Raw genomic sequence first — 13,806 nt, 5'->3', positions numbered from 1 at the left:
GGTGCCGGCGCCGTCGACTTGCTCGACAGCCGATGAGGCGCTGCCTCCTGCTTGGCCTTGGTTGCCCTGCCTTCCCCTCCGTCGGCGGGGAAGAAGGCGGGACGAGGTCGAAGGTTGTTCTTCCACCACGCGGGGAAGACGTCGTCGATTCCGCCGCCGGTGGGCGGGCTGTCGGCCGCCATTGTCGTCGTCGCGCGGCGGGGGAAGGAGTATCATGTCGTAGCTGCCGTCGAAGGACATGAACTCAAGACTCCCGAAACGGAGCACCGTCCTGGGTTGGAGAGGTTGCTGGAGACTGCCCATCTGGAGCTTGACGGAAAGCTGTTCGTCAACACGCAGCAGGCCCCTACCTGGCGCGCCAACTGTCGGCGTCTCGAGACCGGGGGGTCCCTAAGGCCGACGAGTGAGTGTCGCCGCGTGCCCCATCCCAGATGGGTCGAGCGCGAGGGCGAGCGCGAAGGGGGGAGAGCGAGGCGGCCGGAGACCGGCGTGAGAGAGGTGGGAATCCCGCGGCCTTCGTGTTCGTCCCGCGCCCAGGTCGGGTGCGCTTGCAGTAGGGGGTTACAAGCGTCCACGCGGGAGAGGGAAGCGAGCGGCTCCAAGCGAGCGCCTGTCTCGTCCCCACGCGACCAACCCTCTCTAAGAGGGCCCTAGTCCTTCCTTTTATAGGCGTAAGGAGAGGATCCAGGTGTACAATGAGGGGTGTAGCAGAGTGCTACGTGTCTAGCGGAGGAGAGCTAGTGCCCTAAGTACATTCCGTTGTGGCAGCCGGAGAGATTTTGGCACCCAGCTGGTGTGATGTCGTGGCCGTCGGAGGAGCGATGGAGCCTGGCGGAGGGACAACTATCAGAGCGGTTGGGTCCTTGCTGACGTCCTCTTGCTTCCGTAAGGGGGCTGAGAGCCGTCGTCGTCATAGAGTATGCGGGGCGCCATCATTGCCTATCTGGCGGAGCTAGCCAGATGGGACGCCGGTCTTGTTCCCTGCGGCCCGAGTCAGCTCGGGGTAGGGTGATGATGGCGCCTCCTGTTGACGTGACTGGCCTGCGCCCTAGGTTGGGCGATGTGGAGGCTCCTCCGAAGCCGAGGTCGAGTCTGTCTTCCGTGGCCGAGGCCGAGTCCGAGCCTCTGGGTCGGGCGAGGCGGAGGTCGTCGGCTGAAGTCAGAGCGGAGTCCGAGCCCTAGGGTCGGGCGAAGCGGAGTTCGTCGTCTTCCGGGACTTAGCCCGAGTCCGAGCCCTGGGTCGGGCGGAGCGAAGTTCGCCGTCTTTCGGGACTTAGCCCGAGTCCGAGCCCTGGGTCGGGCGGAGCGGAGTTCGCCGTCTTCCGGGACTTAGCCTGAGTCCGAGCCCTGGGTCGGGCGGAGCGGAGTTCGCCGTCTTCCGGGACTTAGCCCGAGCCCGAGCCCTGGGTCGGGCGGAGCGGAGTTCGCCGTCTTCCAGGACTTAGCCCGAGTCCGAGCCCTGAGTCGGGCGGAGCGGAGTTCCCTGTGGTGCCTTCGGCAGGGCCTGACTGCCTGTCAGCCTCACTCTGTCAAGTGGCACCGCAGTCGGTGTGGCGCAGGCGGCGCTGTCCTTTTGTCAGGCTGGTCAGTAGAGCGGCGAAGTGACGGCGGTCACTTCGGCTCTACCGGGGCGCGCGCGTCAGGATAAAGGTGTCAGACCACCTTTGCATTAAATGCTCCTGCGATTTGGTCGGTCGGTGCGGCGATTTAGTCAGGGTTGCTTCTTAGCGAAGGCAGGGCCTCGGGCGAGCCGGAAATATGTTCGCCGTCGGAGGGGGGCCTCGGGCGAGACGGAAATCCTCCGGGGTCGGCTGCCCTTGTCCGAGGCTAGGCTCGGGCGAGGCGTGATCGAGTCGCTCGAATAGACTGATCCCTGACTTAATCGCACCCATCAGGCCTTAGCAGCTTTATGCTGATGGGGGTTACCAGCTGAGAATTAGGAGTCTTGAGGGTACCCCTAATTATGGTCCCCGACAGTACCAATCAGAGCATTCAATAAATTAAAGTGACCAATCAGCTAATCTCCTGTCTCGAACATAGAGCTAAGACACTGTGTCTTCGTCAAGGTACATGTCTTGAGTTTTTTTACATTCACCCTCTTAGATGCACTCTAAGACACAAATTAAGACAGCCATTCTCTACCCGCGGGTAACTGCTGCACAAGGAACAAATCGCTGGAATTGGTCCCACCAGTGGTGTCTGACCAGTGTGCCTGCCATCCGGCTGCCAAACGAGCCGAGCCGGTGAGGGTTCTCGTTCCTTTCTTCCCCACTACAACATCTGTCACCGTGAAATCTCGGCTACCTCCTTCTGACTTCTGGTACCTCGCCGCCGGGGACCCAACTCCGATCCCCACCCCACCATACCAAAGCCACCGCGGCTGCGGCTGCGGCTTCCGCATCATCAATGGTGCTGATCACTCTCGTCCGCGACTACATCGACCGCATGCTCCACGACATCCCGGGCATGAAGGTCCTCGTCCTCGACCCCCAAACCGTACGTGCGCCCTCCCCCGGGAGACCTCAGCTCCGGCTCGCGGCCCGCTCCTCCCCGATTTTTGATCTGACCAGATCCGTGCCCTCCCAGGTTGGGATGGTGAGCGTGGTGTACAGCCAGTCGGATCTGCTGCGGAAGGAGGTCTTCCTCGTCGAGACCATGGACAACGCCTCCAGCTCCAGGGAGTCCATGGCGCACCTCAAGGCCGTCTACTTCCTCCGACCCTCCGCTAACAACGTCCAGAAGCTCCGCAGGCAACTCGCCATGCCGCGCTTCGCCGAGTACCACCTATGTGCGTCGTTAGTCACCGAATTGCTGTGGAATTTTTGTTCTCTGGAGTTGATTGACTTGGTTCTCATTTTTTTATTAATGGTTTATGCCTTTGCAGTCTTCTCCAGTATATTGAAGGTCCCGCAGATTCAAATACTTGCTGACTCGGATGAACAGGAGGTTGTGCAGCAAGTTCAGGTCAATGTTCCATACAATCCGTTTACTTATTAGAATGGCAAATTCAAATGCTGAGGATGACACTAGCTTATGTATATTTATTTTTCAGGAGTTCTATGCTGATTTTTGTGCCATTGACCCATACCATTTCACTCTCAACATACAAAATAACCACATGTATATGCTCCCAACAGTGGTCGACCCTCCTGGTATGCAAGGCTTCTGTGATCGAGCCGTCGACGGCATTGCTTCTGTCTTCTTGGCTTTGAAGCGCCGCCCTGTTATTAGATATCAGAGGACATCAGATGTTGCAAAAAGGATTGCACAAGAAACTGCGGTGGGTCAACTGTCATTGCAAAACATTGCTATTCAAGTCCCAAAACTAGACTATCAATTTAAAGGTTCCATATGCTGTGCTAATCAATCGCAGCTCTTCAGATTTTTGTTACTCCAACACATTTCAGGGTGCTAACTCACATGGGCTTAGTTTAGATTTGTTATGTGGCACATTAGTTATTATGGTTTTTTTTCGTTAATTCTAGTAAGGCTTTTCTACTATGGTTCAGCCAGAGACGCTTTCAACTAACTACGATAATAGGAAAACTAGAGAACCACAACTTGTTTAACACTTAGGTCATTACCTTAAAATTTGTGTTGAACTAGGGAAATAGCTATGACTTCGACTATTTCACAAGCAATAAGAATGCTACATAGACATGGAATGCCAGAAGGGTATAATTATCTTCTGTCATCTAAAAACGTGGAATAGTATAAATGTAAGAGGTGGCATCTGGAGTTATTTTTATTGTTTGGGTGCTTTTTGAGTGTTATCATGCATGTGTGATATATTCATAAATGTGAGTGCCGGAGTGCGACACAAGCGTTCTTTTCTTTATTCAGTCCACTAGCACCATTCATTATACACTTCTTAAGTTCTTAACCTACAAGCTCGAATAAGTTCAATTTGTAGAAGAGGAACGGCAAAATATCTTCTGTAATCCACTTCATGTTTTGTGACAGAAAACCAATAACGATTTCAATTGGAATATTTATTTGAAATGAAAACCTATGAAACTTGTTCTTAAGCACTTATAATTTGGGCTATGCAGAGATTGATGTATGAGCAGGAAAGTGGCCTGTTTGATTTTAGACGAACAGAAAACTCTTCTTTGTTGTTGGTGATCGACAGAAGGGATGATCCTGTTACGCCTTTACTTAACCAGTGGACATACCAGGTAACCTGAAAAGATCTTATCTGTTTTTCCTGTTCAAATGTACTTTTCTTATTTTACAATTGGTCTTCTATGGATTGCAGGCTATGGTTCATGAGCTTATTGGAATCGAGAACAACAAGGTGGACCTTATGGGATTTGCTAATATTCCTAAAGACCAGCAGGTTAATAAATTTTGTATTTCTCTTATGTAATACGATGAAACAATTGTTAAGTAATTTTGGATGTTGAGCCATTTCAAATGTACTTAGTACTTACTTGGGACTAAAAGGCTTTGTTTGTTTGTTTGTTGTTGTTGTTGTTGATGATGATCCATTTCAATTGTACTTACATAGGAGGTTGTTCTATCATCGGTTCAAGACGATTTTTTTAGAGCTAACATGTTTGAGAACTTTGGGGACCTTGGTATGAACCTCAAAAGAATGGTAGATGATTTTCAACATCTTTCCAAGAGCAGCCTTAATCTCCAGAGCATAGGTAATTTAGACTTCATTTTGCATTATATCATGTGACATAAATAAAACATTAAAAATGTAACATGCCAATATGATTTTGCAAAATCTAATGTGTTAGTGGTTTTAGGTGACATGGCAAAGTTTGTGAGCAACTATCCTGAATATCGAAAGACACATGGAAATGTAACGAAACATGTAAATTTGGTGAGCGAGCTGAGCAGAATTGTGGAGGAAAGGAAACTTATGCTAGTTTCACAGACAGAACAAGAGCTAGCATGTACTAGTGGACAAGCAGCAGCCTTTGAGGTATGCATTTTCATGACCATATATATACATATGCTATTTGGCACCAGCTTCCCCCTAACCTGTCTCGTGCGCACACGCCCATCAATAAACCTTCCTCCCACTCTCCCAAAAAAGGACGTATCTATACATGGCTTTGTGTTCCACTTAAAAAAATAATATCTACTAAACGGAGTGTCAAAATTTGAAACCGATTTCACCATTGTGTTCGTCGCGATGAAAGCTTCAAAACTAGATCCCACTTGACATATTTATCCTAGAGTTCATCAGAGTCATTCATTCCATCTTTTATCCTTCTCATTCATGAGAATTACTGAGATACAAGTCATTTATCGAGTCAGTCATTCTATAAAAATAGGTGTTACAGAAAAGAAGTGAACAAACTCAATCATTCTATGGATACTCAGTCATTCCATCTTTTTAGCCTTAGTCGTTCATGAGAATAGCTGAGATGTCGATCATTTAGCGAGTCAGTCATTCTAAAAAAGCAGACATTACAGGAAAGGAAGTGGTTTCTTGTGGCCCATACACATGAGCCACCATGGTTTGCCATCAACTAGGAGGAATTGGATAAAAGCACAATGAACATCTACTTGAGAATTCCCAACAGGGCCAAAATTTTGCTTTCATGCTATAATGATCCCTCCACTAGCATCCACAGATTGTACAAACACAGAGTGGCAGAAATACACTCCATCTTTGTTTCCTGGAGGCAAATAGTATCTGTTGAAGTGTATAAGTGGATTGCCTACGTTCTCTTAGTAGCTTAAGTTTTTGTGTTGAACTGGTTAGTGTGTCCACTCTAACATTGAGGGTTTGAATCTACCAGTTGTACAGAAGTACTAACTAAAGTTGTTCTCTTTTGTGCTAATGATACGATTATATCTGTGTGTCCAAGGTGGCATTGAGGATCTGGGGTCTTTCTGTACAGAAGTGTACTGACTGAGTGCTCAAAATTGTTCAGAACCCATCTTTATGCTTTTGCATGTCTTATTTAATGTAACTGTGGGCTTTGGAAAAAAATGGTTGCAAGCTTCCTAAGTTCATTGCTTTAGTATTTGATGTTAACTAAAAAAATGCTAATGTACTCTGTTTTGCTTTATTGCTACCTCTGTACAGGTCAAAACTATGCCTCTTCTTACAGCTGTTTACCTGTTTTCTTCAGGCTGTCACTTCCTTGCTAAACAATGAAAGCGTATCTGATATTGACCGCTTACGATTAGTAATGCTCTATGCTTTGCGGTATGAAAAAGAGAGTCCAGTTCAATTGATGCAACTTTTCAACAAATTAGCTTCTCATTCTGCGAAATACAAGTCAGGGGTATGCAAATTTCACTAGTTTTTGTGCTATATCATGCTTTTCTCGTAAGTTCTATTGAGTAACACATGGTGCTTTGGTTGTGTCATTGTTAATTGCCTTTCTGGTACAGTCCCCCCCCCCTCTTTTGCAGGAAGATGGTTTTGAATCATAAATGTTTCATGTTTGCACTATTGACATAATCTAAACATGCTTCCTGTTTATAGCAATGACATTTTTTTGGTGCGTCATGGACAGTTCTGCTCGTGGGCTATGGAGTCCGCTATAATTTGTATTCTGAAATACATTCTGAGTCTGCTATAATGTGTCTTCTAAAATACATCCTTGATTCCTTGTGATACATTCATTATACTGATCAGTTATTGGATCTGCTTACAGCTAATGTTCTATTCAATTTTCTTTGCTTGTAACCAGGTTTCAGTTTCACTTGGTCGTAGCTTAGCTCTGTGAATGGATTGTACCTGTAATAAGTGATTAGTCCTTTTTGGCTAGATATTAAAAGCAATGCTATCTAATTAGCCATTTGAGCCATGTAAGGCCAGGTAACAAAAATGATGGAAATTTTTAAAAACAAGCTGATAAGAAAGCCACCGGAAACTAGCTGATTAAGCCTGCTTTCTATCCTATCACTACCAGTCAAGGCTGTTCTTCCAAGGAGAACTGGTTAAGGGAACCGTGCTCATGGAGTCATGGTTGTTATCATTAGGCACAAGACAACCAAATAGCTGTGTGCATGTATTAAATTGCCATGATAGGGTGTCTAACGATCACATTTTACAATGGTTCTCTAGATTTGAGATATACGTGACTCCTCACTTTTCGGAAAACATTAGTTTTGTAGGATTTACTCTCTTATTTAAATTTATTTGGTCCTCTCTCTCGAACACATAGGAGATTGAGTATCATTTTATTAAGAGAAGAAATTGTACAAAGGGGAGGGAAAGGAGTAGACTCCTAGCACCTCAACCCAGAGAAATACACATAACCCGCCTGATTACTTAGAAGAAGAAACATAACTGGTTTGAGTTTTGAACACTAGATTTTTTTTTCCGAACAACACAGGAGATCTGCATTGTCATTTCATCAAGAAGAAGAAAAAGGGTTACAGCCCGACAAAAAAACAATAACAATAAGACCACAAGACCCTCACTCAAACAGGGCCTGAGAAACAGAAGTATCAGGTTGTTACAGGGTTATAAACTAGACCCTCAAAGGACTTTCTAGCTAGGAAGCAGACCACCAGGGCCTAGTCAGATCTAGACAACGCCCATACCAGAAAATTATGCAGCTTGGAAGCACCAGCCCACCACCATAACCGACATTTCTCCACAATCATTGTGATCAGGACAGGTATGCAAGGCACTGCATTTTCAAAGACGCAAGAGTCTACGCTTCCCAATCTCCCAAGTTGTTAAGATAATTAGAGAATTCAGCCCCTGCCTCCTTTCGTTTGTTACTTGCCTAGTCACTTTTCTCCATTTGGGGAAGATTCAGACATGCTAGGTACCAACTCTGTAAGCTTTAGTGCCTGAAAAGTAGAACACCAGAGCTGCCTAGAGAAAACACATCTCACTAGTAGGTGCTGAATATTTTCATCTTCCTGATCACAAAGGGGACAAACATCTGGATGGCGCAATCCTCTTATAGCCAACCTCTTGCACCCAGATTGGTTGCACTTCTGAGACAGCAGCCAATTCCACCATAGATCCCACCCTGGAAAGGGCATCAGCCACCAGGTTTTCTTTTCCCTTTTTGTAAACTATTTGGAACTGCAGACCCATCAACCTAGCCATTGCCTTCCTTTGTAGTTCAGACTGCAGTTGTTGATGCCCCAGACACTATCTTTGGTCTGTTTATGAATACCGAGCCACCAAGAGACACAGGTCGGCAAGGCCCCTTTTATATCAGACACCCATCTTTGGTTGCTCATGGCTTCAACAACCGTTTTCTTATTGACTGTTTTCTTTGCAATAATTTTGAACAAGTGAGGAGCCAGTTCGGCAATGTTTTTCCCATCTAGACACCTATCTTTCCAGAACAAGATTTTTTTCTCCAGTACCAATGATTGAGATCACTGCCATACTGAATAGAGCTTTAGCATTACGTGGAACCTCAACTTGGAAATTGTCCCAAGGACGGGGCCGTCCCGTTTTTTGTGCCCACAACCATGTTAGCTCCAAAGCCTAGCCTAATATTTCCAGGTTTAGAATTCCTAGTATCCCATAGTTCAAAGGACGCTGAATCTTATCCCAAGATACAAGGCAATTTGTGATATCCTGGCCCCAGGAGATGGTGATATCCTGACCCAAGGCTTTAATACAATTAATAGAGTACTCATATCAACAAGGTGCATCTTTTTTTTCGGAAGCCTATCTCTAAAGAACCTCCAAGTTAATCGTGCTTGTCTTGGAGCAATTTTGGATGAGTGGCCGACCGGGAAGTTTTCTCGGGTGCACATGAGTGAGGACAAAGTGCGCACAAAAGACTCGTGTTGGTCTGTGGGGACAATATATGATCCTAAAGAGTTGGCAAGAGTAATTACCGCCGGTCGGGAGTGGACGAGGTGTTACACAATTGCCCCCCATTAGCTTTTTCCTGACCTTTCCAAAGAAACCCTTCCTTATTTGTCTACAGCCTTAATGACCAATTTCGGAAGATCAAATGCTAGCATTAGATATATAGGGGAGGCCGTTAACAGAGCCCGTACCATGATTAATCGACCTGCCCGATTCATTAAGGGTGCTGTCCATCCAGGCAGGTAATCTGAAACCTTGTCCACCAGCAGTTGTAAAGCCTCTTAAAGGGGTTTATGAATAGAGAAGGGTAAGCCAAGATATGTACAAGGAAAATCCTTGACGTTACATGACAGAACTTCCTTTGATAAGAGTCTTTCTTCTTCCGAACATTGAATAGGAGCCACTGAACCCTTGGACAGATTACATTGTAGCCCAGAAGCTTGGCCAAACAGATTTAGGATAGACTTTATAACCAGCAGATCAGTCCTAAAGGGCCTCAAAAATATTACTGCATCATCTGCATAAAATGACATCCTATGTCTGGCATGCTGGACAGGCGAGGGGTTGCAGCAGAAGGTTGGTGGTGGCATACTTGACCAAATAATTCAGAGTGTCCATAACAAGGATGAAGAGCATTTATATTATGTCTTTTCAAGGAACACTAATTACTGTTCTCATTTAATTGACTACCTATTGGCTTTATATTGGAGATGAAAGATGGGGTGCATTATTTGTTTTGCCAGTCCTTACAAGTCCAATGAGCATTAATACTTTTTTATGCAGCTTGTTCAATTCCTCCTTAAGCAAGCTGGCATTGATAAGAGAACAGGCGACTTGTATGGGAACCGTGATCTGTTAAATATTGCTCGCAATATGGCTCGTGGGCTTAAGGTTTGCATAGAAGTTCTACGAATGGATGTTACATAAAATTCTGCTGCTTCTGATGCACTTATTGGTTGCAGGGAGTTGAGAATGTCTACACCCAACACCAGCCTCTTTTGTTCCAAACGATGGAAGGAATTGTTAAAGGGAGATTGCGAGATGCTGACTATCCACTTGTTGGCAATCATTTCCAGCAGGGCAGGTTAGTCTGAAATGGGCTGTGTTTCGTGAAATTAATTAGAATATTTTTTATTGTGGGCATGAATGAGAAACCCTTTCTTGAGCCACTGTGAAACAAAGGTAATCATTTCTTGGGACATTTGAAACCAGAAGCCTTTAGTTTTCTGTAACTCTTTCTTTTTGTCAATAGCATTTGTTTAATTTGAAATGTGCACTTTTACTGTAGTGATTGCTGAGATTTGCTTTTCGCAGGCCTCAAGATGTTGTCATATTCATTGTTGGAGGGACAACTTACGAGGAAGCAAGGTCGGTAGCCCTTTATAATGCGGCAAATCCTGGAGTCCGTTTTTTCCTTGGAGGTTCCGTGGTTCTAAGTTCAAAGAGGTATAAACTATGCATCATTTTTTCCTTTGTATTTCATATGATTATTTGGAGGGATTTTCCCAGGTTTTTGGAAACCTTCATGTTTTTGCACAGATTTTCTCAATGTTGATGTATTGCAGATTTCTTGAAGATTTGGGAGAGGCACAAAGGATATCAAAATCAAGCACTATAATATGAGCTGAATGGTTTTATCTCCCATTTGAAGAGTATCATAGTATGATTTGACAGTGTTGACTCAATTTTGCATAGAATAAAATTTGTGATAAATCTGTAACATAGTTCTAGGTGCATAGGATCAAATTTCTTGAAGATATGTAGCTGCTCCAGCTTCTAACACCTTCTCTTGGTGTATTGTCTGCAAAAGCAAGAGAATATCAGTGTACAAATTGATTGTTAGCGCTTGTGAAGTCCTGCTAGCGTCACAGATAAACAAATGGCAAGGGCAGGTGCACTAAACAAAAGTTTCCTCCTAATCTTTCTTTTTGTTGATTGTTCTAAACTGCAGAGCCACATCACTTGATGCATACTGTCAGATAGAATGAAATCAGCGTTCTACTAGTGCTTTTGCTCTGTTTTCGATCATGTCCTAGTTCTAGTTTTTGCAACAAGGGCAGCTACTTCACTTTCAGCTGGTCTTTCAGTTGCACTTTGCAGCAGTAAGTCTTCATTTTGTGAAGTGTCGCTATCATATTGATCTCTGAAATGCGTAACATATCCACCGTATTATTTTCTGAAATTCGTATGCCATTATTCTCAAATCTGCTGTTTGATGTGGTGGTTGTGCCAATCAAAAAACATTTTTGCCGTCACCAACAGAGCAGCTGCAATTCAGCAGGCGCTGCATGGTGCTACTGCAACCATGACGTCCTCCATTTTCATATTATTTGTTGTTGTTTCTAGACTGGGGGTTCTTTGGGATGGCACAAGTTACTTCATTTGCCAGGTTACTCATATAGAAAGTCTTCAGGAGTTGCTGTTGCTGGGAGTTTTTATTTTTTCATTCAGACCAGGGAGAGGAACACACTTGACTTCACATCTGTCTTGGTGGGGAGGAGTATGATCCAAGCAGCATTCATCAATGGCAGATGGGTCGATCTCTCCTCCTAGAAATGGGAGACCAACCCATTTGTCCTCTCTCCAATCCACCAGCCAGTTCTCCACTCCACCTCCAATCTTTCTCATCTCTTCTCCCAGCTGTTGCTGTACTAGCCCAAAAGACCCTGTCTCCAACTGCATTCATTTCAAATACATGTTGAACTACCTGTTTAGATAGCGAGATTGGGTTGTTTATAATCTGAACCTTGTCGATTGTTTAGAATCTGAAACAAATGATTTTTAGAAATGTCTTTACCTTTTTAGTCGTCATTTAACTGTGGAGATTGATGAAGTTAATATGCTTTTGGAGTAGTTATCTGACCACTGCTACCTTTGCGCACAGCGAAGGTTTTTTTTAAAAAAACTGCTATACTGGAGGCTTATTAGAATTCAAGATTTGATACTTATTCCATTAACAGTCTCATAACTAAAATTGTAAATGCGAATGAGTGGTTTGCGCACACATGTATGTAATATATATATATAATTTGCATCAGCATGCTATATCTATACATAGTTTAATTAAATTTGAAGACAATAATTGCATAAGTAGTTCCAGTTATCTTTGGGTAGGCTATGCAGGTTATGTTGTTTGTGTAAAAAAAATCTGATGCGAAGTGTATTCATCATTCAAAGCCAGTTGCACGTGCTTTGCTACGGTTGTTATATATCATATAAATAGATATTGAGATATTTATTCAAATATAATTATTGTTTATTTCTAAACACTAAGTTACATGTGATCTGGTGGTTAACCCTAAATTTTTGGAGCAGGGGTGTGGGTTCGAGTGCTCGCTTTGCACTATTTCTTGCGTGTTGTGGTAGCTACGCGGGCGGGGTCGGATGCTGGGCAGTCGCAGTAGCTGGCTGCGCGGGCGTGGGCCCACAGGGCACGACGTCGAGGCGGTGCGTGTGCGGTGGGCCTAGAGTGTCAGCGTGGAGGGTGAATCTGTGGTAGCACTTTACGTGGTGTGGTAGCTGCGCGGGTGGGGTCGGATGCTGGGCAGGCGTAGTAGCTGACTGCGTGGGCGTGGGGTCCATAGGGCACGACGTCGAGGCAGGGTGTGTGGGGTAGGCCTAGAATGTCAGCGTGGAGGGTGAATCCGTGGTAGCACTAGACACCTATATTAGATTCTTAATAGAGTAGTATAGATTATGTTTACGCATCTGCCAAAACCTACGGGGAGGTCCTTGAACTGCTGATCAAGTGGTCTTCTTGGCCTGAAGAATTCGCTACTTGGGAAGACGAAGATGCCATCAAAGCAAGGTTCCTCGGTGCTCAGGCTTGGGGACAAGCCTGGACCTTAGGGAAGAGGATGTCACATGACAACATATCTGATGCACATGGAACATTGGTGCACATGGTGCACATATGAAATCATCACCACTCATTTTAAATTTAACGTCTATAGTTGTTTGATATATTTTATTAAGGACACCCTCCAACGTGGTGGTGTGTAGTGGTGGAAGGTGTTATTTGTAAATTGAATAATCAACTAGAGACGTTAGATCTAAAATGAGTGGTGATGATTTAATATGTGCACCATGTGCACCAGTCTTCTATGTGCACCAGATATGTCCTCATGTCACATAACCGCATGCTGAGGCTAGTGAAGGTAGGCCATGTCGTCTGAAAAAGCCCAATGTGAGGGTAACTGGGCTAGATTAGACCCAGTAGGTGGTGTCTGTTTTTCTTTTTTGCTTCGGTTCTGCCTGTAGTAGTTTAAGTATTTTGGGAGGAGTGTGCTGGGGTTTTTGGGCGAGAGACCTAAGAACCGGCTGTGTCTGGAGGCGGCGATTTCGTCGTGTAAAACCTACTCCACTAAGATTTCTTAAGTGCCTCGTGAGAGGACATTTGAGTGCCGGGAGCGAAGCTCACCATATCTACTCGTGTTTTAACAGGAAAGTTGTAAAGACAGAAAACAACAGCCCTATGTGTCTATGTGCAAACTGTACAGGAAAAAAAATCCATCAGCATAAAAAAATCCTTCAGGCCACACAACACAAAGAAGACAATCCAAAACCAAAGATTCCATAAGCATCAGCATCAAAATTTTCTAACTTGACAAAATCGAACATCCAAAAAACATAACCACACTTTTGTCAAGGATGCAGAGGAGAAGAACCAACTTTCTCAAAAGAAGAACAAAGGACAGTAGTCGCGTCGTTATCTCAGGAATGTAAATATAATAATAATCATGTCTATGGACATCATAGTTTAGAAAGAGTTTGGAGCACACTTTCGGCCGAGAAGCTGGTGAATATATAAGCGTGTGCGTTATTGTGCTTGAGCTTTATTCCTCTATTCTAAACACGTCAAGGTATTTTTCTTCCCACATGAGCACTAGTAGAAAAAAGCCTAAAGTCTGCGGTACCCATAAATTATCACTGGCCAATTTTATAAGGCAATGTTTTGACCTTGTACGCACCAGTTTGTCAAGTTAGTGTGCTTTGAGCAGTTTACTACAGGTTGTTGGACTGATTTATACCCACGCGCC

At 44.7% G+C, this 13,806-nt stretch overlaps 1 protein-coding gene across 1 annotated transcript; it reads left to right on the top strand.

Annotated features, from left to right (window-relative positions):
* The first annotated feature begins 2,199 nt into the window (after positions 1–2,199).
* On the top strand, positions 2,200–10,800 carry LOC100286026 (uncharacterized). The gene is made up of 13 exons (NM_001158914.2): positions 2,200–2,496; positions 2,587–2,788; positions 2,885–2,964; positions 3,053–3,280; positions 4,053–4,178; positions 4,259–4,339; positions 4,511–4,652; positions 4,758–4,936; positions 6,099–6,254; positions 9,551–9,658; positions 9,730–9,851; positions 10,082–10,213; positions 10,333–10,800. The coding sequence occupies exons 1-13, from the start codon at positions 2,407–2,409 to the stop codon at positions 10,388–10,390; spliced, it is 1,704 nt and encodes a 567-aa protein (NP_001152386.2). The 5' UTR covers positions 2,200–2,406; the 3' UTR covers positions 10,391–10,800.
* Positions 10,801–13,806: the final 3,006 nt, after the last annotated feature.

The sequence above is a fragment of the Zea mays genome, chromosome 4 (assembly GCF_902167145.1).
Source record: "Zea mays cultivar B73 chromosome 4, Zm-B73-REFERENCE-NAM-5.0, whole genome shotgun sequence".
NCBI lineage: Eukaryota > Viridiplantae > Streptophyta > Magnoliopsida > Poales > Poaceae > Zea > Zea mays.
The sequence above is the reverse complement of the archived record's forward strand: the minus strand, read 5'-3'. Positions and strand labels throughout refer to the sequence as shown.